The following is a 21760-nucleotide window of genomic DNA, read 5'->3' as shown; positions in this document are numbered from 1 at the left end:
CTCGAACTCACAGAGATCCGCCTGCCTCTGCCTCCCGAGTGCTGGGATTAAAGGCGTGCGCCACCACCGCCCGGCCATGGTTTTTCTTGACTCCACCTTCTTTCCCCCAGCATTTAGTTTGGTTTTCCCCACATAGCTCTATTCTGCCCTATCACAGGCCAAAGTAGTTTCTTTATTCATTAGCCAATAAAAGCAACGCATATACAGAAGGACTTCCCACACCACAAGAGTTGTCTGAGAGGAGGGAACCTCAAGAAGAAAATGCCACTATAATATCAGACTGTCAGTAGTCAAACCTGTAAGAGCATTTTCTTCATTAGTGATTGATGGGGAGAACTCAGCCCATTGTGAGCAGGGACAACACCAGGCTTGTAGTCCTGGATTCTAGAAGAAAGCAGGCTGAGCAAGCTAGTAAGAAGCACCCCCTCCATGCTCTCTAGATTCTTACCCTGCTTGAGTTACTGCCTTGGATATGTAAGCCAAATAAACCCCTTCCTCCCCAGGTCCTTTTGGCCATGGCTTTATCACAACAGTAGAAGCCCAGACTAGGAAATCCCCACTCCTAAATGAAGAGCTATAGGCAATCTGTGGCCGCCGAGAGAGGGAGAACCAATTTTCTCCAGACATGCTCTGATGTTCTTCAGTCTTCAGTGGTCAGCCCTAAACAGATGCACATTTGAACACCACTGAATGCACTCGGTGGAGTGGTCGTCATCAACAATGTCAAATCAACCAAAGAGGTGAGGATGCCGAGAATGTGGGATTCTATTACACTGCTTAATGGAACTGTAAAGTAGTGTGCTCTATGGAAAATAGTATGATGGTTGTTCCTAAAATAAAAAAAAATAATTACTATACAATGCAGCCACGTCACTCCCATTAACATGTCCCTAAGAATTGTAAGAAACATCTCCAAGGGATTCTATACTCCCGTGTTCACAACACCAACACTACAGTGGCTCAAAGATGAACTGTGGTACCAAGCATCAATCAACTGGTGAATGGATGAATGGCTAACAGCATATGCTGTATATACGTCATTGGCTGTTCCAGTTAAAAGAAACATTCCAGACAGGTGCCATACTGTGGGTATTCCAGACACTAAGGACATTGTGTTAAATGAAATAAGTTAGGCACAAGAGACCCGAATTGTACGGTTTCATTTGTAAGTGGAATCTAGATTAGCTAAAACCATAGTTATAGGAAATAGACATAGAACAGCAATTTCCAGAAGCTGGAGCCCAAAGAAGATGACTGGGTGCTTTGTGCTGTTTCAGTTTTGCAAGATGAAACAATTATGGAGGGTCTGTCACCAGTAGGATTTCTGTTAATGTGAAATAGTAACAGCTACCTCTGTGCACTAGGAGAAAAACAATTTTTGTCATGTGATCGTGAAGTCCCCAGACGTTGTCCATTTCCAAAGTCCAGTAAATATCTTTCAGTAAGAAAATTCTTTGGCTTTACTCCGAGATAAAGATATCTGCAAGATTAAATGCCTTCTTTTGTTCTCTGGAACAAAATAATAGACACAGCCATCTCTTCCAGGACTCCTGACTATTATCCATGTTGACGTTTCCTTTGGGAGAGCTATTTCAACTCCGTTGTTACTTTTTAGCTATTTTCCAAGTTTTATAACTTTTAGTTATACCACTTTTACTCTCGTTTTCTCATTGTGTGTGTGTGTGTGTGTGTGCGTACACATGAGATATGTTGGGGAATGTGTGCCAGGCCATATGTAAACATATGTAAACAGAGAATAACTTTGTAGAGTAGACTCTCTCCTTCCACCTTCATGTGGGCTCCTGGGATCAAACAGGATGCCTCTCTTGGGCAGCAAGCACCTTAAACCACTGAACTCTCTTGCTGAACTCTTGATTCTCTCCATAATTATCCTCAATGTTTGTTGTACTTAGCTCTGTGGTTACAGCATAGAGAACGGTTTGGTTTTTCTGCTTATTGTCATCTGGTCTTACAAATGCATAACTCTGAAGACATTTTTTTTTTTTGCCTACTACAAGTCATTGCAAATACATATCCAGTCCTGTACCTATTTTATTATTGGTAGAGCTGGTTTGAATTTGAAATTGCTAATCACATAAATCTTGTCCAGAAAGACACGAGCCATCATCTGGGGCTTTGGCAAGTATCTTTTTACTCGAAGCAAGGGCATTAGGTCGTGGGTTTGTCATAACTGCTTGAGCAGTAGGAGCTATGAATTTTTCAGAGCCTAGGCACCAGGGAAGTAACAGATAAGGAAACTAGCCCACACTATTTTCTTTTAAAAAAACAGCTTTTGAAAAGACTTACTTTATGTACATGAGTGTTTTGCCTGCATGTATGAATATGCATCGCATGCACCTGGTGCCTGAGGTAAAGGTGTCAGATTCTCTAGGACTGGAGGTGTAGAAAGTTTGGGTCGGCTCCCTATGCTGACCACACTTTTTCTTACACACATCCCAGAGCCTGAGGAGGCAGCGACTATGATGGTGAGTGTGTGACGGGCACATTGCTACAGCCGCCTTGGCACGCACCGCTAACCAAGTCCACAGTATTTGTGATCAGAGGCTTCATCCATCTCTTGATGAAGTACGTACAGTTGAAGAAGACGCTAGTGACCAACTGAAGGCAGCTGTGTTTATAGCACTCTGACCCCAGCTGATCCTAACTAGCCTTTTTTTTTTCAGTGATAAGATATAATTTTTTTGTATGCCAAGTTCAACATCACATATTACAAATATACCAGATAAACCCATATCCATGCAAAATCAATAAAGTAACAGATATTCCAAACTGTGTCAGAGACAGTGATATTTAGCAAATACTCAATTTTATATTTCCTATCCCTACTGTTAGTATTAAACATGAATATTTATGCAGACAAGTGATGGCTGCCACTTCTGCAAGCCAGACGTAGTTCTCCAGTCTCTCCTGCTGAGGGCGCTGTGATCAATGTCACTGTGGGGATAAGATTAATTGGTGGATGTAGCATATGTAGGGTATTATGGTTAATAAATGAATAGAAAAATTGGAAAGAACCCCAGGAAACTCACAGAAGAAATGGTGATGGCTAATAAATGTATAAAATCATGGGCAAATGGAAGGATAATTGAAATATTTTGACCACTATCATGGACAATGGGGAAGATATTGGTACTCTGAATCTATGGCTCTGGATGAGTACGAAACAGGTGTTGTTCCAGAAGTAAACACAGCCCCCCCCTTTTTTTTTAAAAAAAGTAATTTTATTTATTTATTTATTTATTTATTTATTTATTTATTTATTTATTTAATTTTTATGTGTGTTGGTACTTGGCCAGCGTGTATGTTTGTAAGAGGGAGTCAGAGCCACTGGAACTTGACTTACAGACAGTTGTGAGCTCCCATGTAGGAACTGAACCTGGGTCCTTTGGAAGAGCAGCCAGTTCTCTTCAGTGCCCAGACATCCCTCCAGCCCCAACACACCTCTTTTTGGAGGACATTTTGACAAAATCAAATTCTACACCTTCCTCTGCCACACACACACCACACACACAGAACACAGTACACTTTTGAACAATGAATATGATATTCATAGCTTTGTCAGAAAGAAAAACCCAATGTTTACTAATAAATACTTGTTATATTAATTTCTCTTGATATGATGTTATTAAATATTGCACAACATTAGAGGAAAAATTTAGGTTTTAGGTAGTAGCGATTTGGAGCCTTCTTCAAGATACCAAGTTAGATGAAAATTGCCTTTGTTTGTTTGGATTGTTTGAGACAGCTTCTCACACAGTGGCCGAAACTGGCCTAGAACTCATTGTCATCAGCCTGGCCCCACTTTGGGGCCATCTTCCTTCCAAGTGCTGGGGTTCCTGGCAAGAGCCATAAACTCAGGGGGGAAAATTCTCAGTGTGACTTTTAGGCAGTTAATCTTTGTAGTTACATACTTAGAGAGATATTTGTATATATTTTAGGCTACAGATTGGAATCTGGGACATGAGGGATTCTCAGCTTTACTGTTTATGTTGAATTCTATGTAGTAAAATTTCTTTTAGATTTTATCTACGTGGGTGATTTTCCTGCATGAATGTCTTGCATTGCATCTTGAATGTCATTCAGTACCTACAGACGCTAAGAGTGTTAAATCCTAAGGAACTGGAGTTACAGAAAGTTGTTGGCTGCTATGTGAGTGCTAGGAACTGAACCTGGGTCCTCTGGAAGACCAGCCAATGCTTGGGACCCCTTGAGCTATCTCTCCAACCCCTTCTGTTGGATTTTTTTTAAAAAAACAAGCCTAAGTTCATTTGTTACTGTGAACTCGGGAAATTAGAGAGTGTTGCAGAATATTTACTTATGTTGTAAAGCTATGTCTGCCTAAGTTGCCTTCATTTGGTTTAATAAAGAGCTGAGTAGCCAATAGCTAGGCAGAAGAGAACGGGCGGAACTCCTGGGCCAATTGCCCGATTTTGCCACCAGACTCAAGCAAGAGGTAACTAAGCCACATGGCAGAACGTAGATTTAAAAAAAAAAAATGGGTTAATTAAGTTATAAGAGCTAGTTGGGGAAAAGTCCAAGACCAGGATTTCATAATTAATAACGTCTCTCATATGCGGGTTGGCGGTCCAAATATAGTCTGGCAAGAAAGCTTGCTATAGGAGGCAGTTCAAACTAATTAAAAATTTTCTCACCCATATAAACCACCACTCTGTTTTCTTGTTCTGCAAAAGGGGCCACGTGATGAGGACACGTGTTGAAGTTATTGAACAGACTTGCAAGTAATGGCTCTCTGAGACCACGTGCCTGCTTATTCTGACCTCTCCACTGCGAGGGCTCCTGCAGAGACTTGCTGCGTTTGGCCTGAGCAGGAATTTTCTCACTCTTTGTCCTGGTCTGCTGGAATAGACACCCACTGGGTGACGTGTCAACAGCAGACTTGTGTTTCTCTGAGCTCTGAAGATGAAGGTATGGGCAGGCATCTGAGGAGGGTCCCTTTCCTTGTTTATATCACAGACGGCACCTTCTCACTGGGTCCTGACTAGCTTTCTTGGTCCACATCATGAATTACTCACTTGTCAAGGCCCATCTCCTAATATTGTCCTGGGGGTTAGGATTTTAATGAATGAAACTAGTACATGTTGTGTGTGTGTGTGGGCTGGTCACTAACATTCAGACCAGTTTCTAAAAATAATATCTAGGTTGCTGTAAAATCTGAAAACATTAAATACAGTCAGTACTTGCATCTTCAATTTTACTTCTCTGAAGCCAAAGGAATTTCCTCTTTACGTGTCTCCATTGATTAGGACTTAGTTTACGCCTCTAACTAGGAGCAACAGGGTCAGCTAAGTGACTCCGGCCAAGCCTCTATGCAAACTTTTCTATCTCACAGCTGGGGCTCACAAATGAACCTTGAGAACTGTTCCAGCTCCCTAGAGACTTGAATTTAGCTAACATTAGCTAATGATGGAAACCAGGCCTAATGGTGTGAGCCTGTAAATCCTAGCACTCAGAAGGCTGAGGCAGGAGGATTCTGATTGAGGCTAACCTGCACTATATACCTGAAAAAGGAAAAGAAATAGTAAAAGGACCGATGAGATCTGGCTTACCACCTAGGGGAAGGGTGAGGGATATGGCGGTCAATGGTAATTCTTTGTTTCCTTAGGAGCACACAAGGTCAGTGTATGCCTGCATAACCCATGTCCAAGCCCATGACAGCTGGCACAGTTATTATGACTTTACCAGGGTACGTGTGGGACCTTAGATAGAATTAACTGTGTTAACTGAAAAGTACCATTCCCAATTCTGGAGAACTAGTTTAGATGCTGCCTGGTGCATGGAATTCCCTTAGGGGGAACGATGCTTTTACAAAGAGGTACTACAGAAAGAATAACATGCACAAACACACGAAAGCACGCATGCACACGTGCACACGTGAGTGTGCGCACACACAAACATACACAGGAAGAGAGGAAGGGAGGAGGTCTGTCCCAGAAGCTGGGCCTTCTGCTGCAGTGCAATAATCACTGGTAGGTGGTTATGCAAATCTGGGTACCCGTGCTGCTATTCACCCACGTCTATCCCCTGTGGACAGTAGAAGTAACCTTAGCTCCCTAAGGTGCCTCACCCGGTCCTGAGTTGACTGATCTTCCTTAGAGACAATGGAAGGAGCTCTGTGGGTTCTTTTGACTAGACAAGAAGTCTAGTTGGTGCTTTGTGCTTAAGGATTCAGTCTCAGGCTTTAGTGGGGAGCAGGGTAATCCCTCAGCACCCCAGAGAAGGGCACTAGAGTCCAAGGAAAGGGAAGTGAAGGGAGAAGGGGAGGCAGACCCACCTTTCAAGTTGGCCCCTCATTCTGGACAAATCTATTTCTGTGCGGTGGTTTCCCTACTTTTAAGGCAGTGAGCTAATTTACTGGCAAATAATTATTCTTTTTTTTTTTTTTTTTTGGTTTTTCGAGACAGGGTTTCTCTGTGGTTTTGGAGCCTGTCCTGGAACTAGCTCTGTAGACCAGGCTGGTCTCGAACTCACAGAGATCCGCCTGCCTCTGCCTCCCGAGTTGGCAAATAATTATTAATGCTTCATTTGTTTCCTCATAAATTTTAACATATGCATTTTAAAATTAAAATTCTGTTAATACATAACCTTTATCATGGAGTATTTCCAAGTAGCACATTAACCCTTATCCGACACCTCTCTTCACTCTTGTATTTCAGATCAGCCGCCTCCATCCTTCGTATTATTTCCGACTCTCTCTACCCAGGCTGTTTCCTCTATATTCTGGTTATTTTGAAGCAAATTTTGAACATTGTTTTCATTACAAAAAGTCAGCCCACTTAAAAATAAAATACCCCTATCCAATATCACTTTCAGTTTTCATGTTTCTTCTCTCCCCCCTTCTTCTTCCTGTTCCTCCTCTTCTTATCCCCTCCTTTTTTTTGAGGTCTATTCCAGGGCCTTGTGCCTGCTCAGTGAATGTTCTACCACTTCAGCCCCTTCTTTGTTTCCTGATGTCTGTTTGTGAAAATCTAGATCCAAAAGTCCACACACTATATTTGACTGATAGGAAGCAAAATCCTCTTTTTCTGTTTCAAAAAAAGTCTACATTCTTGATTTTTGTTTGCACATTTTTATAAACATGTTATTTTATCTGCATGACTAGCTGATGAAGCAGGCAGAGAGATGTTTGTTTTTCACTTAGCAAATCAGCCATGGTAGAGAGAGACAAAGTAGCAAAATCGCCAAACTCACCAAGGAATTGGGTCACAGGACAGGAAATCCAATTTTTTAGAACAACAGTTTTTTTTTTTTTTTTTTTTTTTTTTTTTTTTTTTTACAACTGAGAATTGGGACTTCTACTTAGTGAGTTTAAAGTAGCATTAAGAATCACAGCACATTCTGAGAATCTTGAAAGGTCTTAGTATAGTCTGCTGTATGTTTTAAGATTCCGGGAAGTGATACACGAGAATAAGAGGAGGCATTCTTCATGAAGGGAGCCTGTGGGCCTTGAGGCGTGTGCAGCCTTCCGCAGCCTGTGGACCTTGAGGTGTGTGCAGCCTTCCGCGGCCTGTGGGCCCGTGTGGCTAATGATGTATTGTCGCACTGTCCAGAGTCTGTCCTAATCTATCACACCACCAACTTTGCTTGCCTCCCATTTCACTAGTCAATACAGGATACTCAGGAGTTTTTTAGCCAGAGAACAATGCAAACCAGGGTCTGGTTACAGAGGACTGCCTTTTCCCCCTGAGGTGGAAGGAAGCCTCTCCTTACTACCCAGTGCCACCTGCTGGTGCCTCATGTTTCTGATTAAAACCAATAGGGCAGCCTGTCTGAGGGGCTTGGGAGAAAACAGACTGAGAAAGTTCTTTCCAAAGGAATAGGTGTGGCTTCCTAGGCAAAGATACATTAGATTTTCTAATAAACATCTTAAAAACACTGATTACGATACTCCTAAGCATTGTGAGGGCTACTTTTCAACAGGAACCATCAGCGGCACACTTTTATGGTGGCAGTTGCACCTTTCCGGGCACAGCGTGTTATTTATGCACGAGGGTCATAGCACACCACAGGGAGAGTCGAGCAGCAGCTGCCACTCCCTCTCCCCAGGCAGCAGCCATTCTTCCGTGTTGATTTCTAGTCCTTTAGTGCACTGGAGAATATCGCGGTCTCCTTTTAATTTCTCCTTGACTTGGTCATTGAGATATAATATGCAATTAATCAGTTACTTATAACTAAAACAAACATTTACTCACCTTTTCCAAAGTCTACACCTACCGTTGTTTTATAAAAACACGTGTTCAAATGAAATCTTCAGAAAAGCACTGTTTATAGATCAGCTAGCTCGTGATGTTAACAATGAGGCCAAGCCTTTCCAGGGTGACATGCTCCAGGTGATGCATGAAGTCGATGTAACCAGGTGGCTGGCAGAGCATTTCCGGGTCAGATACTGAAGCCAGTGTTGCTTTTGGCCAGAGTTCCTGGTCATGACTTCCCCAGTCATCTGCAAGGGAGCTCGTGACGGAACCTCAGGGAAATGCAGTTTGTAGTTGAGTGTGCACACGTGCCAAACGTGGCAGCCAGAGGTTGAGGTCAGGGGTTTTGATCTTACTTTGGGGACAGGGACGACTCTTGCTGGACCTGGCAGTCACTAATTGAGCTGGATGTCCTGGCCAGCAAGCTCCAGAGTTCTGCCAGCACCAAGATTACAGGTGTAGACCAATGGGCCAAGGTCTTCACACAGGTGCTAGGAGTCTGAACTCAGCTCCATGTCTGTGTGACAAGCACTTTACGGACTAGCTGTCTTTCTGGCCTGTTTTTTTTTTTATTTTTAATAATTTATGAGTGTTCTGCCTGCAGACGTGTGTGCACACAGGTGCTGGTGTCCCAAGGTCAAAAGAGCGCACTGAACATCTGAACATCCTGGAACTGCAGTTCTGAGCCGGGTGCTAGGAATTAAACCGGGGTTCTTCTAGAATAGCAGAGCCAAGCCCACTCTCCAGCCTCTGCTTTTGGGATTTGAGAGCTTCACAGGCAGTCCTGACTGCTACTTGTTATCTAGACCTAACTGACCTTGAACTCGTGGCAATCCCCCTGCTTCCTGCGTGCTGGGATTACAGGCAAACACTACTAAGCTGGTCAAATGGTGTTTAAAAAAACGATTCAAGCCAGTGAATCAAAAACTTTTTTTTTTTTTTTTTTTTGAGTCAGGGTTTCTCTGTAGCTTTTGGAGCCTGTCCTGGAACTCACTCTGTAGACCAGGCTGGCTTTGAACTCACAGATATCTGCCTGTCTCTGCCTCCTGAGTACTGAGATTAAAGGCATGCGCCACCACCATCCAGCAAATCATAACATTTTCATGCACCATCAAAACTTATGCTTAGCTTTTTAATCTGGTTTTACTACCACAAAATGCAAGCTTATTTAGTAAACAAATTTGGGCGCATTTTCAGAATTGAGGGTGTGTAATGTAGGCTGCTAACAGAAGAGCCCTTCTCACTGTCATAAGTAACACTGTTGTGTAGGTATGTGAGAAAGCACTGTACTATTTCTAGGTCAGGATGGAATGAACTTGACCTAATTTAGACTCTCACCTGGCTTTGCTGGCAGACTTAAAGAACCAGGAGTAGACTGTTGGACAGTCAGCCGCACTACCCTCTCCTCAAACTCTCTGCTTTTATGCATCATCAAGTACTGGACCACGAGAAACTATCTTTTTAATAACTGCACATCCATTGAGAACTGGAGGGAAACAATTTAAACTTTAGAGTAAGTTATACAACCGCCTCATTTGTCTATGTAATCAGTTTTAAGATCTGTGTGGACAGGCACAGACATGCCACAGCATGTCTGTTTAGGCCAGGAACAGTCTTGAGCAGGGTCCCTGCCTTCCAATCCCACCCAGGAATGCTGGAATTACGGAAGTACACTACCACCTTGTCTGGCTTTAGCTGGGTTCTCAGATTTTTAGGCTTGCATGGCCATGTGCTTTACCCGATGAATCCCCCCCCCCCCCAGTCCCTATAGCAATACCCTCTTGGATAAAAAGGTATTCATGTCCACAGCCTGCCTCCTGGAATTTGCTCTGGTATGCTAGGATGAGTTGTGTGCAAGAACGGTGTTGCTGCTGAAAACTGCACGCTACAATGGTACTCCTCAGAGGTGTTCTCGTTCAGACATTAGTCTGCCAGCCAGTTCTGGAAGATCCAGCAACACTGTTGAGTGTTGAGGTGGGTCACTCTAGACCCAGGGACGTAACCTGATGTCTCAGGAGGTTCTAGTTTCCACATACCTTCTATCTGCATATAGCTTAAGGAAAGAAAACAGACACTGTTCAATTTACTGCCTATAAAATGTTTATCAATAAGTACAGGAAATAATTACAGGCGGCAATCTCAGTACCTAGCCACTACTGACGTGTTTGTGATAGGAGGGTCCTGTAAACTCCTTTGTGTCCTCTAGCCAGCCCTCTATCTCAGCAGACCTTTTCTAAGACTCCACTGGGCAGGGCAGTCATTTGGGGGATTTCACATAAACAAACAAGCCATTTTAAAAAGAAATTCCATGTTTTCAAATTTAGTATGTGAAAGGCTTTTGCCATTATCAGTCATGATTCAAAAAGTACGTTAGGAAAGGTAACCACCATGTCTGCTCACATGTACAAAATAATTGAGTCAGGGGAGCGGAGCAATAAAACAGAAGCTGAATGGGTTAGTGCTGAGAACAGAGTGCGCTGCTTTTCTGTAAGTCATACCTATGCTGTAAGCTTTATGAAGACAGACGAGGGAGTATGGTACGGTGATAAAAATCTTCCAAACACAACGATCTTCAAGAGAATTTTAGAAAAATCATTTGACTTTATTCCCTGGTGTCCTGTGACCATCCCACACACTCTGAGAATTAAAACATAGGGCACTCAGGGTTTGGAGTCGCAGGAGAAACCTTGTGGCCCTTTAGTCCAAACTGAGAAATGGAGAGAGTCCATCATGTGCTTGATTTCAGTAAAAATAACTGCAGTTGCTATGGCAATTCTTTACTGAAAAAGACATCATTTGACAGGAATAACCAAGGAACAGTACCACCATGAGCCACGTTAAAATAAATGTAAAATTACTGTTCCTATATGAACAGTGAAGACTGGACAGGAGAAGGAATCAATGTGAATGATGAGAACAGAGACCCCAGAGGAAAATGTGTAAACATCAGGAGACACCACAAACAACACAAACCAAACTGTCAGCAGGAACACATTTATGAAAACAAGCAAACGAATGTGTGCTCGTGAAGACACGGGGACTCTGATGCTGTCTAACTGCTGTAGATACTTTCGTTACTTTGTTCTAGAATCATAGTTTACAAGTTTTACATTCACTGTTGTGTTAAGAATATCTCTCCAATTCTTACAAGAAAACAAAAGGAGAACCTCTGTATATACACTAGTACACAGTATGAAAAATGGGTGCGCTTTTATTTTGCCGCATTGTGAAAGTAGTCAAAATAAAATATGTGGTCAAAGGCAGAATTTGTAGAAGGGGTGACGGAAAACCAAGTCACTTTCTGTCAGGACCATCGTAAGATCACAGTAGAAACCCATGTCCACTCTGTACAGACAGAATGTAACAGATGCACAAACATCAGCCTGGTAGCCAGAGAACCAGTGCCTGGCCTGCACGTGGCCCAGGGAACACTCCTGTCTGGCCCTGAGCTAAGAATGGTGTGTGCATTCTAAAGGGATTAACAACAACAACAACAACAGAGAGGCAGCTAAGAACCGGAGTGTGGCCTCCGTCCCAGGTCCCAGACAGGAAGTGTCCGCAGGCTGTGGCAGCCAGAGGAGCACAGGGCAACGGCAAGGCCAAGGTCACTGCGTCTGCTTCCTCAAGAGCATCCTAACGTTTGGAAAACGGATCTTCCGATGTTGTTTTCCAGATTCTTTTTTCTTCAACATCATCAAAGCTCATCCTGTATTTAACGTAAAGATAATTAAAAGAAAAAGGTATTACAAGCTAATCAATATGTTCTTACTGATGGAGTATAACACAAGACACTCCCCGCTTCATTAACAATGGCAAGGTCAGTCTCAGCTGCCCACAGTTGGTGTGGCAACTAGTGTGTCACTCCCTGAGTGTGCTGGCTGCTGCTGTCAACACCAGAGAGGCCTCTGCAATCGCCGTTGTGACAGTGTCATTTCCCAGCAGGGACTGGGACTGTGTGGATGGAGAAGCCCTAGGCAGCCACGAGTCCTGACTGGGTGTGATGCAGCTGCTCCACCCCCGCGCCCGCAGGACTTCCCCGCCAGTGGGTACTAGGACAACTGTCACAGAACTGTGCGTCTGTCAGAGCGTTCGATCGCAGCAGCAAAGACACTAAGTGAGATCTTGCAGGTTCCCTTTCTTAATTTCAGTTATGGTATTTTGGTTTATGAGTAATAAAATATAAAACATAAATCCTAAGTTTTAAAATAACTAAATCTTTAGAAGAACATGTTTACTTTAGACATCAAGAAGACATGAATTGGCATCTCTTCTGCCCCTGCCTCATAGACGGGGCAGGCTCTATAACTCTTTCCCCACTCAGGTCTCCAGAGGCTGTGTCTGTTCCTCCAGCGTTAGATGAGACTGCAGTAAATCCTACTCCAGCACCTGCTTCTCAGTATGCCGGAAACAGACTCAAATGGGAGCAAACCAATTGGCCACAGGAGGGCAACAGGCAGGACTCTGCAGTGCTGATGGGTAGACACAAATTTAGGATTAAGGGATTATGGGCTAATACACATTCCCCCATACCAAGCGCAAAAGAAACTTGGCTACCTAAAATATGCTGAAGTTCTAGGGTATTTACTGCTAATACTCAATATTTTATTTACATTAAACAATATTAATTAAATAACTATTAGCTATCACTATTTTTAATAACATTGCTGTATAATTTTCTTTAAAAAAACTATTTTGGAAATAAGACCTTATTACTGGCTGGCCTCAAACTCAGACCCGCCTACCTCTGCCCCATGAGAGCTAGGATTAAAGGTGTGCAGCAGGAAGCCTGGCTGGCATATTTCACATATTAAAGAGAGAAAATCCACAATGAAAGTTCAGTGGTGTATTCAAGAGTTAGACCAGTATTTTCAGAACATGTTTTGCACTTCAAAGTCTAATTCCTTTTTACTCTTAGTAAGCCACTGCCATGTCTACTCTCACCCTGCCCTGCCTACCACCAGGCTAGTGGTTGAACTAACTAGTTAGTTTTTGAACATTCCACATATACAGAACTATATAATATGCAGCCCTTTGTGACTGGCTTCATTCAGCTAAGTATTTTTTCAAAATTCACCATGTAGCATGGATGCATGTTTCATTTTTTAGGTAAACAAGACTTATCCACTCTGTTTGTGGGTGACCTGTCTTTCCCTAATTCGGTGTATTAGAGATGTTGCTAGGTACATTGGAGTCCAGGTTATTTATGGAAGAAGCTTGATTATTTTCTTGTTAAATGGTGAGTGTACAAATTTCAAAGCCATTTCATTATCTAGAGGATACAATCTTGGCTGTCCCATTTCTCCAAAGTGACAATGTCTTTGAATAGTTATTTCTTCATGGAGTGCATACTAAGAATCCACCTTGGCAAGCTGCCACTCACTTGTAGGCCTGGCTCTTACCTTGTTTCTCTTTCCTTGGCTTTGGAGAGTTTCCAATTTTCCATAAATTAAGGCAGCAATAGTTTTTGCATCTCTAGAATTTATTTGCTCTTCCCAAATACTTTTCTAAAATTAAAAACACTCATGTTATCTTTTAAGTACTTAAATCAAAACATGACATTTCCACACAAGAAGCTTGCTTAGTCATGCCTCAACGTTCTTTTGTCCCAAAGCTGTTTGAAATTCAAGTTTCTTCAAGTACATCACGCTGCAGAGCAGTTAACCCAGACTCAAAAGGACAGTAACAGGAGCAGGACTGTGGGGACACAAACTGACCCCGAAGCCTTATCTGGTGGGCACATGTGTGCAGAAGGCTGAGCTGGGAGGTGAGCACTGTCCGCCTTCAGTACTACAGAAGGAGAACCACGAAGACAAGCGTCCCGTCAAGCTCACATCCTAGTCCTTCATTTAATTTCTTACAAAATAACTTTAGTAGGAAAAAAATGTGTCTTCATTTGTCTTAGAAAGATCAGTACTCTTGTTAAAGCATCATAGTTCTGTGACAGCCACCCTACTATACCTGGGAAGATGGCCCAGGCCCTTATGTGGGTTCAGTTAACCATTTTGTCAACTGAAAGATGCAGCTTTTGACTCAGTGATCATAGACCTTGGTTTGGTGAGATTTTGACTAGAGTAGAGTTTTGGTTTCTTTGACTGAAAACCTAACACAGCTAGGCACTGTGGTGTATGTCTTTAACCCCAATACTCAGAGGCAGTTGGATATCTGTGAGTTCAATGCCAGTCTGGTTTCCTAACAAACAAAGGAAAAAAAAAAAGGCATATTGCTAACGGTGCCCCAAAACAAGTATAACCAAAGAAAGGACCCTACTTGTAATCTAAATCCTTAGTACATATTCCTCAAAAAGGTTCAGTTACTAAGGCTATTTCAAAAACATTATAAAATAATTCCCTTCAGTTCTTTTTCTTGTAAGGAAACATTTAAAAAAAGCAATCATTGTAGTAAAAAGTAGCAAATATGGAACTCCACAAAATAAATCCTACAACCCAGAGGCACCAGGCACGAAGGTCTGGTTAGGTGTCTTTCCACTCACGGAGCACCAAGTTCGTACGGCCGCTGAGAGCATGCAAACCAGAAAACCCTGTAAGATCCCTCCATACAGCGCAAAAGATGTCTCAATAAGAAATATTTTTAAAGGTGAAGGGACAAACTGGAGAGCAGCAGAGTTGGCTGGCTGAAGGAAGGCACAGAGTGAAAGCCTGGACATACCTTTGATCTTTCATAGCGGTAAAATTTAACACTTGGGTAGGCTTTGATGCCAGCTTTCTGGCATGTCTGAGGGTAAGCCTGGCAGTCCACTTTCCCAGCTTTCACTTTTCCTTTGATCATCTGAAAAACAAAAATAGCCACAGGTCTTGCCATTGTATCTTCGGCATAAACTATTTTGGTAACTACATAGCCAACATATTTCAGTTCTTTATACATTTAAGGATTTGTCATGTTTAAATCTCAGTGAGACTGTCTGTACTTTTCCCAAGCCCTTTAAGCTGCCCACTAGCTGCCGTTTGTCTGACATGAAGTCTTTTCTCAGGAGCACCCGAGGCTTCAACTCTGACCCCAGCACTTGTCTTCGTCTAGTGCATGGCTGACCAAACATCTACACTGCCCAGGTCAGCCTTCACTCCTGTACTGTCCAGGCCAGCCCTGACTCTTTCCCACACACTGCAGAGGTCACAGGTTCCCTCTCAGAAGCAGCACGCACGCTGCCATCTGGGTTCCATCCCTCCATCACCAGCCATGTGTGTGGTGCTCTCAACTGACTTCCCTTATTATCATTCTCAGCACCTGAACAGCTTGAAGGCCACAGGGACCTCTCCTTGCCCTAACCTACAGACACCTTCCTGACTTCATCTTCACGTCTGCTTTACGGTGCTGTCCACACCTGCCTCTTGTCTTCCCTACTTTACTTACAGTCCCCAAACCACACCTTTTCCAGCATAGGGATCTCCTTCTTTACCTTGAGGCCAGTTCGTGCCCCCACAGCCCCACCGTTGGGTATCCACTATGACGCTCTCTCAGTGAGCTCTTACATAATTCTGTGCTGATGACTCTTCCTTGATGCTAATCTACTCTACTGAATTGCTCTTTGTGAATGCCTCCAAGCACCTCAAACACAAGATATCTGCAATTAGTTTTTCCCCGTGCCCTGGGCTCCTCTGCGTCACCTGTCTACCACACACAAAGCTCTGCGTGTCTTCACAGCCTGCGTGTAGACCCTCTGTTCATCACTATCTTCCACACTACGCAGTCCTTGTTGGCTCTGGGACACAGTGTGTTTGCTGTCTCTGGTTTGAGCCCATGGCTACTGGAACAAACACATGCGGGGAGACTGAGCAGGTCAGCAGTGCAGCTATAGGGTAACAGGTGCACACACTCGTGGGCTCCACAGTCCGTTATTAAATGCTTTTGATATTAGCACTTGGGAGGCAAAGGCAGGCAGACCTCTGAGTTTGAGATTGGCCTACTCTACATGGGGAATTCCAAGTCAGCCAGCATTACAAAGAGAAACCTGCCTCAAGAAAGACAGATTGGGGTTGGAGAGATGGCTCAGTGGTTAAGAGCATTGCCTGTTCTTCCAAAGGTCCTGAGTTCAATTCCCAGCAACCACATGGTGGCTCACAACCATCTGTAAAGAGGGCTGGTGCCCTCTTCTGGCCTGCAGACATGCACACAGACAGAATATTGTATGCATAATAAATAGATAAATATTAAAAAAAGATTGTAGCTATAGGAACAATTTTTTTAAATTGAGAGATAATTTTTAAGAACTAAATTAAAAATTAGTTTACAATGTTTTAACCAATTATTAAAACATGCATGTGAGTAAAAGTTACTGATTTAACTAGACAACAATACTTACCCTAGCCAAGAGTTCAAACTCTGGAGCAAAGTTCTGGCAAGGTCCACACCAAGGAGCATAGAAATCAACCACCCAGTGAGTCTTCCCCTCTAAAACCTTCTCACTGAAAGTCTGAGGTGTTAACTCTGTGGACGCTTGGGGCAGAAATCTGCAGTAAGGGGACCACACATCATTTCTCATTAGACAGAAGCAAAGCAAGCAGTCCACGGCAATCCCACAGGCCTTCCCACGTGAGCAATGGTTCAGAGGAGAGTAATGGAGTGACGCTTGGTTCTACCTTCATAAAACGGCCTGTGCAAGGCTTCAAATGCTAGAATTCTAACTCACAGGAAACTGCGCACACGAGAATACCCTGCTCTGAACCAGTATTTGTCAATAGCGCGCAGTACAGTTACTCACCCGAGCCCCCAGCTTCTCAGGGAGTAAGCGTCCCTATTCCAGCCGTTGTAACTACTGAAAGAAGGAAAGAGAATACAGAGCTGTAGACGGATATTACTGGATGCAGTCAAGAAACAATCTTACTGTAGCAATTAAAAAAAAAAAGTGTTGACTAGTTAATGTCACCGAGTGTCTCTTCCCAGAAAGTATATTAAGAGTTATGTGTCTTCAGATATATTTTTCATAAGTACCCTCCCCATTAACCCAGAACTGTACGTGATTTTGTGATTCTCCATAGCTAATTCTTGCATTTTTTTCCAAGAGATTCATGGCTCAATCTTTACTTAATAGTGATTGTGTTTTGTTTTTTGAATACCTACTTAGTATAGAATGGGTGTACACTAGGGCAGTCCACAAAGTCTGATGTGGTGAGTTCCTTCTCTGCGACAGGATGGTATGACTCCTTCCCACCAAGTGTGAGGACCACTGTAAATGATGCAGGCCAGGACTGGACGGGAGCGGGGCCAGCAAGGACTTAGCAAGCCTGAGTTCTTCCTCTCCCAGCGTCTTGACTAGAATGTAACCAGCTTTACTGCTCAATTCCCTCATCATCCTGTGTGGGCTCACCCAGTGGTGGCCTCCCAATCACATATGCTGGGCTAACTGTATAACCAAGGATTTTAAGAGATGTCTTCAAATTTGAGAGAATACTTACTGGTACTGATAAGCTTTATTTGACTTTTGGGGATAAAATCTTATCTCGGGATATCTCTGAACATTTTCTTGGGTACAGAAAGAATGATACTGCTGGCAGTCCACACTGCCCACACTGATCAGTCCAGTTAATGTCTACAAAAGAACAAAGTCAACACATGGGTCAATGACTGCAGTAAAATTCTCTATAACTTTAAAGTACAAAAAAAAATTCTGTGTATGAGAGTTCTGCCTGCACCTTGTGTACCGTGTGTGCACTGCCCAGGGAGGGTAGAAGAGGGCACGGGAACCCTGGGTCTGGGATTAAGACGGGAGAGAGCACTGAGTTGTCTCTAAGAAGTCAGTGCTCCTAACTGTACAGCCCTCATGACAACTTTGTATGTGTTAATATACTTTGAAATTTTTATAGTAACTAAGAACTTCCCATAGTTATTGCAGATGAAATAACTGGCTCGTTTATCATGTGGGAAAATATGCATTTCAAAATTTCAATGCCAGTAGCCAAAACATAATCTAGTACTTTTCAAAAAATATTCTTTAAAATTGCTTTTATTGAGCTATACATGTTTTTCCTCTCCCTCCCCTTCTATCCTACCCAGGGTCCCCATGCTCGCAATCAATATTTTTTTCTATTGGAGGTAAGCACTGTCTGACTCACACTCCGTTTTTATCAAATACACAATCTTAAATGTTAGGACACAATAACTCTCTTTAACTCCATTTATTTTTATTTGAGGGATAAATAAGAACTACTGATTTCATTTTCCATTCTAGTATTTAAATAATTTGCTTTCATTCAGTATTTTATAACACTGTTTATAGGAAACTTATATAAATGTCTTACTGTTTAAGCTTATGTTCTGTTTTGCTTAGTTTTAGTTTGTCTATTTTAAAGACAGAACGGGCATCTTTGTGTCCAGGATAATCTTGACTCTTGATCCTTCTGGGTCAGCCTTCTGAATGCCAGCACCACCACACTTCCTGACTAAGGCTGCTTATTTTTAAGACCCACAATATTGTGAGGAAATGTTATCTGTAAGCTCTAAAAATAACATGACAGAAAAATGTAAAACAGGAAATGCAGATGACCTTGGGGCTAACACTGGCAGTATTTTGTCAGAAGCATATCAGATGGTTCAGTTAGTAGGCTGGGACAGCGATGGGTCTTAACGATTCAATCAGGTCTGTATAAATCATCTACTTATAGGTTTATCACCTCGGTTTAATGTAACCGTGAAGCAAGCATGACGTTACTATACCCGGGCCATTCGTTTCCACTCTGGCATGAGAACCTGACAGGGATGGCACCACGGAGAATAGAAATCGACCATCCAGACTTCGTCATGCTTTCTCTGTTTGACTAGCTCATTGAAAGTGGTGGGTGTCAGAGAGACCACTGAAGGGTTTCTCAGATCCTAAAAAGAAAAAGAAAAAATTATTATATATACCAAGTTTTTCATGTACTTCTGGCTAGTTGCTGGGGTATGTCATTTAGAAAGTTCCTATTTTAGAGAAATCAAAAGGACACTTAGATATTTAAAAGAAATCTATCATGAATTGCTTTAAAATGTGAATTACCAAATTTATTAAGTTTGAACTTTGCCCATCATTTTTCTTAGAAGATATATTTTCACATTAGCACTGAAATCCCTGTAGGCTGGGAAAAGAGCTATCTTGGAAACTACATAAGTAGAGCATATAATCAAGTTCTGGGAGTAATCCCGATAGTACACAGGCCTGTTAATGCTATTATTATATACTAAACATATACAATAATATGTTTAGAAATAGCCACTTAATTACTAACACAAAGCCTACTACTATTACTTTTTGATATTTAAATAGAGGAGCTATATACTTTTCTTGAGACTGTATATTCCGAATGCAGTTTTAAGAGAGCCTCAGGCCTGTATCACAGTAATTAACACACTCGTTTTACTAGGACAGCCATTAAAACAGGGGGAGGACAGATGGACACAACAGAGTAGAATGGACATGAGTGGTCAGAAGCCCCTGTAATGATCAGTCAAGACTCAATGAACACCATGGAGATGTTGTGGACGCAGGCACTTCCGTGCCAACAATGCAGAAGTTTCTTGCAGAATGCCTGGCCTTCTGCATTGAGAGGAAACAGGCAAATGGTGACAGGCTTCACGGGAAATTCTAATCTCACGTATTTCAGTAGCAGTGTCTCCCATATACAAGACACCATAGTAGGTAACAACAACAAAACAGAACCAAAGACTTTAAAAAAAAAAGTTTTTCACAATCTTCTGGCACAAAAATAGTAAGTCCTAACAAAGTTATCCAAAGTACACATGTAAACAGAAAGACTTCTAGCCAAAGTCTCTAGCTGAAAATACCTCTATGAACTCCAAGATTTGTTCTGCAGAGTGGTGCCCCTCATACTCATGTATGCTGGACTGGTTGAATACCACTGTCGTTGGATAAGCTTGGATGTTATACTGTGAGGAAGAAGAAATTCATACATTTTACCCATCTGTTTCAATTCCATACAAATCATTTTAGATTTTTATGTTTATGGGTGTTTTGCTGGAATGTACATATATGCACCATGTGCTTCTTGGTGCTGCAGGAGGTCAGAAGCGGTGTCTGATTCTGGAACTGGACTTACAAATAGCTGTTTTCATCATGTGGGTACAGAAAACCGAATCTGGGTCCTCAGTAAGACCCAGAGGTAAATGTTCTTAACTGCTGAGCCATGTCTCTATACCCTTTAACACGACTGTAAAAATCTACTGCTGTTTTCTTGGTGATGAAGAGAAGAATGTACGACAAATTTAACAAAGGCTACACATTAAAGCTTGTACTGATGGAGCTAATCATTATTAAAGTCCAATGGCACCAAAACACAGGAAGTGAGCCAGAGAAATTGATTAGTAAGCTCTTCGTCTATTTGTCCTCTTCAAACTAGGAGGGAAGAGACTGAGAAGACCCATCGGTCACTCTGTCTCACAACAGTACTGGGGTCATCCTAAAGGGCAATGAGCACCACCGTAAAACAGCAAGAATAAATGAACACGACTGTGTTTTGTATTTTTAGTGTCATGCTCTAAAAAAATGGTCATTTTATTCTTTACTCAAGACAGTTCTTGTAGTGTAAAATATTTAATTCTCTCTTCACAGTTAACATGGGCGCCAGCCCATGCAGTATTGTGTAGTTTTAAGGTACAAAGTGATTTCCCCGTCTATGGACGTGTGATCCACTGTAGCTGATCTATGGCTCCTCAAGTTGGTAAGAACATATTAGTAAATAGAAAATTTTAAGACTCATAATTCTAGAAAAATTAGCAACATTATGAAGTTTTGAAAATGTGTGAATTCAAAGCATTTATTAGGTTACGAGACTAGCTAAAACTTGACAAGTTCATATTGTCTGCTGTGCTCTAGTCACCCACAATCTCACTAGTTAACATTACCAAACTTACCTTACAGACCTGGTAAACCAACTGGAGGATGTACATGAATGAAGGCTTACTTCAGGTGAGTGTACTGTATTTTTAATCCTTACACTTTCCTTAATTGTTGATAACGCAGTTATTTGATATAAAATATAGAAAAACCAAACGGTTCAAGATGAACTACCCGCTACTCATGATGATTTTGCACCTTTGGTTGGCATCTACTTTCCAAATTACATAAAGGACAAAAGATACTAATAGCTCTTTTATTTATTTCTTTAAAACACAAACAGTCCCTCAACTTACTTTAATTTCAAACATACTAAAACTATGAGAATAACCTCATAAATACCTACACACATTTTCCCTTACTAGTGACTAATAGTTGTTAGTCATACTGACTTGTTGTTGACACCGTCTTCCTTGGCCCAACTCCTCGGTGTCAAATCTGCTGGTATTTAAATCTCACTACATCTCCACTATCTTCAAGCAGAACACTGTACTGTTTTGAGTATTTAAAGACTTTTCTATGATTTTTATCATACTTAATTGCTGCTATGTAATCTGCCCTTTTCCTTCTATATTCTATTTTTTAAGATTTTGTCTTAGCCGGGCGGTGGTGGCGCACGCCTTTAATCCCAGCACTCGGGAGGCAGAGGCAGGCGGATCTCTGTGAGTTCGAGACCAGCCTGGTCTAC

General features: G+C 42.1%; 1 protein-coding gene across 1 annotated transcript in view; it reads right to left on the bottom strand.

The window, feature by feature from the left end:
- Positions 1-10818: 10818 nt before the first annotated feature.
- The window catches only part of Dnajc10 (DnaJ heat shock protein family (Hsp40) member C10), a 37816-nt gene continuing 26874 nt past the window's right edge, over positions 10819-21760 (bottom strand). The window contains exons 16-23 of the mRNA XM_005346640.1: positions 20004-20105; positions 18900-19055; positions 17642-17775; positions 16948-17001; positions 16549-16696; positions 14898-15017; positions 13631-13735; positions 10819-11937 (exon numbers count right to left, since the gene is read on the bottom strand). Coding sequence (XP_005346697.1) covers positions 11926-11937; positions 13631-13735; positions 14898-15017; positions 16549-16696; positions 16948-17001; positions 17642-17775; positions 18900-19055; positions 20004-20105 — 831 coding nt within the window. The 3' untranslated portion in view covers positions 10819-11925. The remainder of the gene's footprint in view (positions 11938-13630; positions 13736-14897; positions 15018-16548; positions 16697-16947; positions 17002-17641; positions 17776-18899; positions 19056-20003; positions 20106-21760) is intronic.

Source organism: Microtus ochrogaster, chromosome 4, assembly GCF_000317375.1.
Source record: "Microtus ochrogaster isolate Prairie Vole_2 chromosome 4, MicOch1.0, whole genome shotgun sequence".
Classification (NCBI taxonomy): Eukaryota; Metazoa; Chordata; class Mammalia; order Rodentia; family Cricetidae; genus Microtus; species Microtus ochrogaster.
Note: the sequence above shows the minus strand (reverse complement) of the source record. Positions and strands in the feature narration are given on the sequence as shown.